Genomic DNA, 6000 nt, shown 5'->3' on the forward strand with positions numbered 1-6000 from the left:
CATCAGCTTGGGGATTAGCTATTAAAATTTTCCTTAGTCATTCCATCACTGCAACCTTCCAACATCTTTCCTATTCATCCTTTATTGTCATACCTCTTGACACTATACGTATACACTAAGCTGTTAACAGCATCTGTAAATAATCCAAGAATATAAAGATTTCTGAGAGCTAGGATAGCGCAGTCGGTATAGTGACTGGCCACAGGCTGGATGACCGAGAGGTCGGAGTTCAAGTCCCGGTGGGGTCAAGAATTTTCACTTCTTCATGTCATCCAGGCCAGCTCGGGGGCTCCACCCACCCTCCTGTCCAGTAGGTACCGGGGTCTCTTTCCCCAGGGGTAAAGAGGCTGTGGCGTCAAGCTGACCACTCACCTCCAACTAGTGCCGAGGTCAAGAAAATATGGATCTATACATCCACTCCTTCATACACCTTCATGGTGTAGTGCTTAATTAGTTAAGCACAGAGACAGCTCTACCTTTATATAAAGAGTTCTAGCTCTTGGGATATGACACCATGTAGTTCATTGAAAATCAGCCAGTGCTTCAGAAGAACATATCCTTGCCATCTTCAGGGTTAAAAAGCAAACCAAGCAGGCAGTAACCTCTGCTCTGGAGGCTGCTGCTTCAAAACATCTGTCAAATTTCACTGGACTACACAGCTTTGTATCCCAGAAGATAAAACTCTTCATAGTCGCTTCTTTAATAGCCTCAAATCCAATGAACTAAGAATAAATATATAGAATGCATAATTCAGATTGGAATTTAAATATAATGTACATATACATTGTCTCAGTTACAAGGGTTTTCCAAATAATGTTTCATCAAGTTCCAACAAATGATTCAGAAGTTTAAAAGCATAGCAGACTGAAGACATGCCATGCACATGAAGCCAACTAGCTAGATGAGGTTATTCCACAAGCAGCCAGTAGATGTAGAATGTTCTTATTATCTATGCATATAAAATCAAAGATACTTTAGTGAGGAACATTTTAGGAAGGTGCACAATGTGTCCAGGTTCTGTTAGGACTGTGTTCATTAAAAATACACGATGTGAATTATTTTCAAAATTTCACTCTTTTTATTCAAAATAGTCTCCTTCTGAATCAATACATAGCTGGAATCGATTGAAAAGTTTTTGAAAACAGTCACTGTACTCCTTTTGTGGAATCACATTTAAACTGCAGTACATTCCCTTTGGATGTCCTGGATGGTGTCGTGATGTTCTCCTATCATCACCAACTTAACTTTTGGGAACAACCAGAAATCTGCTGGAGCCAAATCTTTCGAATATGAGGATGATCAAGGACTGTGATCCCTTTTCTGACCAAAAAATCGCGCATGATCTTCAATTTGTGGGGTGGGGCATTGTCGTGGAGGAGTGACCAGGAACCTTGCTCTCGATATTCAGGTTGAATTCGAAGAATTCTCACCGAACAAATGATTGAGGACTCTGAGATAATAATCAGAATTCACTGTTTAACCTTCTGGCAGAAATTTCTTGTGAATGATTCCTTTGAAATTGAAGAAAATGTTTAGCGGTGTCTTTACTCATCTCTTTTGCATGCGCACTTTCTTTGGGTTCAACCACACTGCACTCTGCCTCTTTGTGAGAGGCTAATATTGAAAACACCATGTCTTGTCACCAGTAACAATTGATTTTGTAAATTTTGTATCACTTTGGGCCGACTGTAATATGTCTTTGCAGTGTTCCACTCTGGCACATTTTTCATCACCTGACAGCGCGTGCAGTACAAACCGCACACAAACCTTCTGTTTGCCCAAATCCTTGGTCAAAATTTGATGCACAGTACTTTTTGGTATTCCCAAAGTCTCCTCGATGAGTTATGCAGAAACACATCTGTCTGATGCAAGGATTTCGGTCACTTTTTTCACATTTTCTTCAGTTCGACTTGTTCTCAGCTTTGATGCACGTGGAGCGTCTTCAGTGTCCTCCCTGCATACAGCATACCATCGAAAAATGTTCAAGTGACGTAAATAATCACTACCGTACACACTTTTCATCATTTTGTATGCTACTCTGGCTGTTTGCCTAATTTCAAACAAAATTTGATGTTGGCTCTCTGTTCAACCACCATTTTCCGACGAGCGTCAGAACAGTACTGTTACATTCAAGGTCAGAACACATGATGCAGCGATGCTTGTGCTTTGAAATTATAGACAGCCACAGCTGAAACTTCAAGAATCCTAACGCCACAACTCGCCAACAGTTGGCATTGCAGGGCAAAATTTAAAAATATAAGTCCTAATGGATCCTAGGCACACCATGTATTTGTTTTTGTAGATGTAAGACTTATGGATCCAGAATCTGTGAAATTGCCCATTCTTAACTTGACACCTTTTTGGGATACCTTAATACTTTAATATATGATTCTTTATCAGCTGCTAAAATGATGTCACATCTAATGTTCATTCACAATGAATTGAAAGGAAGTGTACGAGTATAACATACTAAAGTCTATATAGACCAATTGAATTTAAAACGAGCTGTGGTCCTTTAGAATAATTAGTTGTTGTAGCATCTCACCATAGAATCATCCAGTCATTCTCATATACTAATAAATGTTTATAATCAGAGCAATATGGATAACATTTTTAATTTATGTTATTTCTAGGGAAGTGACCGAATCGTTTCCACCATCACCCTCCTTGCCACGCATAACAATCACAAATCCATATGAAGAAATCAGTAACGGTGCTGTGCTTCGAGATTTTGACCATGGAACAACTGATGATTTCCAGAGTTCATGCGATGAAAATGAAAAAGAAGAAAATGATAATAATGGCGTGACAAGGAAAAAATCAATTGTAACTTTCAATGATAATGTTGAGCGTATTGAGATAGAACGGCTTTGAAAGTAAAGTAGTGAAATTACAGCAGAAAAATATGCAGAAGTATCAGACCACTATGAGCATAGTTCGAACTGTAATACCTGTCTTCCAGCCACAACTGATCATTTGCTTATTTAATGCCGATATGATGTTGTGATGATTGATAACAAAGCTGCTAGCCAGGACTGATAACCACAGAAGTCAGAAGTCGGCCATAAGTTCGCAGTACAATGGTACACAAATACCTGAACTTGTTCTTCAAGCATAGTAAAAATTAATGAGAGGTGTGTGAACAGTTTAAAATTCAGAAGTTTTCAAATTATATTTGTGTTCATTTTTTAAAGCAACAATAGAAGTTTAAATTATCATTTTCTGTCTGTACACATGAAGGGATTGTAATCTGGCTTCACAGATACTTGTGGACTTCCTCATAAGCAACCCTTGCAATTCTTTAGTGCAAGAATTTAATTTTAGTTGGTCTGTCTATACATCTCTTTACATACAGTCTCAAAATCTGGACTAATAATATGTGCGAAATTAACATTTCTTGATGAAATTAAGTATTGGGTCTTCAAAGTAAAGTAATATACTTTCAGACAATACCAGCTACTCAAGGCAGTCACTTCATTTCAGAACAAAAAGAAATTTTAAGGATGTCTTGTTTAATGTTCAATAGATTAAAAACTGTGCAATGCAAAATTTACAGAATTGAGTTTAATTTATTGAAATTGTAAATTATGAATTGCTGATGCATTGTTATATAAAAGGAAAAACAAAATATGAGAATTATTTAACAATGTTTTGTTTCTTTCTTCACTTATTTTCCCTACATATTCTTCTTCCTTATGTTGTATATTTACAGGTTTTGCTGTATGATTTTGTTTCCAGTCATCCTTAATAGGGTCCTGCCATATCTTTCCTTCCTCGTGAGTTATACCAAAACTTACTTTGTATATTATGGTTCAATCCAAGGCTATACAACAAGTGCATGCAGGGCAACTTGCTTAATAAATCAAGCAAAATATATCATTGTAATCTTTGATATATAATTACATGACTATTTCAGATCAAAGCCAATGCCTTCAGAACATTTGAGAAATTTATGAATTTTTTAAATGGCTTGCCATTATTATCTTCAAACATGCATATTGTCACGTGTTAGTGACTAGACATGGGGTTTGAATTGATAATAGGATTTAATTGACTCTTGTAACTCGTAACAAGTAACTATAACAGTTTCACTGATCTGCACACTATACAAATCACTGTACTGCAAGACACATAACATCTTCTGTGTCTTCACCAGTCCTTGCCTGGTAACAGCTCTCAACAATGGTTGCTCCTCTGCTAATGTTCTCACAGAATGGCAGCTGGCTCACCTGTAGTTAGAAGTCATAAGAATCAGACAAATCCAATCATCAAGCCAAGTTCCATGTCTAGTCACTAGCACTTGACAATATGCATATTTGAACATAATAATGGCAAGACATTCAGAATATTCATGCATCAGCGAAGATTTACAGATTTTCCACTAGTAGGACATAGGTCCACAATGGACATAATAGTTTTAATTTCATGTTTATTCAGTATTGCTTAATGTGGACACTGAAAATCCAACTGCAATGCCAGTACAATGTGCATGCTAGTAATATAGCAGCTTATGTTTAACACTAATTTTATCATGTTACATTTTAGCGTCCTGTTACACTGATTCATGTTTATGGTTTATGCTGACCATCTTACAGTCTTACACACACAGATCGAGCAGTAAAACGCATGCAGTAACAGGAGCAAAACACAACACAGAACATGTTACACAAATATACATAGGAAGAATGCACACATAAAAGAGGATCGGCGTAATTCGCGTGTTTGAGTGCGACGTAGGAAGAATCCTGAAAAGTTTTATTATTTATAATTCATCGTCCTATATGACGAATACAGATTTTAGTCATTTTAGAATGAAGACATTATGGCATGCAGTACAATAGTTTAATGTGCATAAAGACACCTGAAGATGGCACATTAGTGCTGAAACATGTAGTGTGGAAGTGAAGAATAAGGTGAAAAAGTGTATACACTGTAAGACAGTCAGCATAAACCATTAACACTAATTTTATCATTTGTCATAAATTCTTTCTCTTTTGCTTTTTTTTAACCATGTGGTACAGCAAACAGATTTACTAAAAAAATGGATCCTCAACAAACAATTTCATACTAAAACAGTTTAGTTCATCAAAATGCTCCTATGACAGTAGTGGATCTAGCAGCTGAGCCCTCCATTGCTGACTGGAAATATCCAAAGACCTCTTCAGAGAAGTCTTTAGATATGTCTCATCCTGCCCCAGTGGGACAAGAGGGCTGCTAAAAATCTTCAAGAACCACTACAGTAGCTCCTTCCATCAACTGTAGCTGGAGACATGTAATGTCATTCCCCCCCACAGAGCCTCACTTGCTTAAGGCAGGGGGATTTCACATCATACCTTAGAGTACAACCACCCTTAGCCAGGGAAGCCCACAGCTCTCAACCATTCTAGCCTCTGCTTCCGGGGTCTGCCACTTTGAAGTGACTGGGGAACTTATTTCCCTTACTGAACGTACACGTACTTTAGAAGCATACTGAAATGCATAACAGTTCTATTACTAACAACTGATTCAGCACTAATTATTATCTTCAAAATATTCATACACACATTAAACCAAATCTACAGTTAGACTCGCTCAAATTTCTCATGCCAAGTTTTCGATATAATAAGTAAAAGTCAGCTGGCCACCCAGCACTTGAATTTCCATCAAAATGCATTTTCAATTATTTTTGTGATTACAGTAATTTCTGGGATAGACTTGAAAGGATTCTGACAATGGTACGTATATATACTGTACTTCTTTTGGCTTATTTTGGACTTCACCCATCGTCTGGTATGTAAAAGACAAAAGACCACGATGTTTCGGAGACTGGATCTGTCTCCGTCTTCAGGTGATTGAGTGATTGAGACTGGCTCTTTCTAACAGGCCCAACTGAGTAGGTTTATCCTTCCCAATCTACCTGAAGACAGATACAGATCCAGTCTCCGAAATGTCGTGGTCTTTTGTCTTTTACCAGACGATGGGTGAAGTCCAAAATAACCCAAAAGAAGTACAGTAAATTCT

At 37.5% G+C, this 6000-nt stretch overlaps 1 protein-coding gene across 2 annotated transcripts in view; it reads left to right on the forward strand.

Annotated features, from left to right (window-relative positions):
* The window catches only part of LOC111871971, a gene marked incomplete at its 5' end in the record, with an annotated part of 34769 nt that extends 31141 nt beyond the window's left edge, over positions 1-3628 (forward strand). For both annotated transcript variants that reach the window (XM_033754466.1, XM_033754467.1), the window contains 1 exon segment: positions 2634-3628. In XM_033754466.1, the coding sequence (XP_033610357.1) occupies positions 2634-2874 (241 nt within the window).
* Between the last annotated feature and the right edge of the window lie 2372 nt (positions 3629-6000).

The sequence above is a fragment of the Cryptotermes secundus genome, unplaced genomic scaffold, assembly GCF_002891405.2.
Source record: "Cryptotermes secundus unplaced genomic scaffold, Csec_1.0 scaffold2166, whole genome shotgun sequence".
In the NCBI taxonomy this organism is placed as follows: Eukaryota; Metazoa; Arthropoda; class Insecta; order Blattodea; family Kalotermitidae; genus Cryptotermes; species Cryptotermes secundus.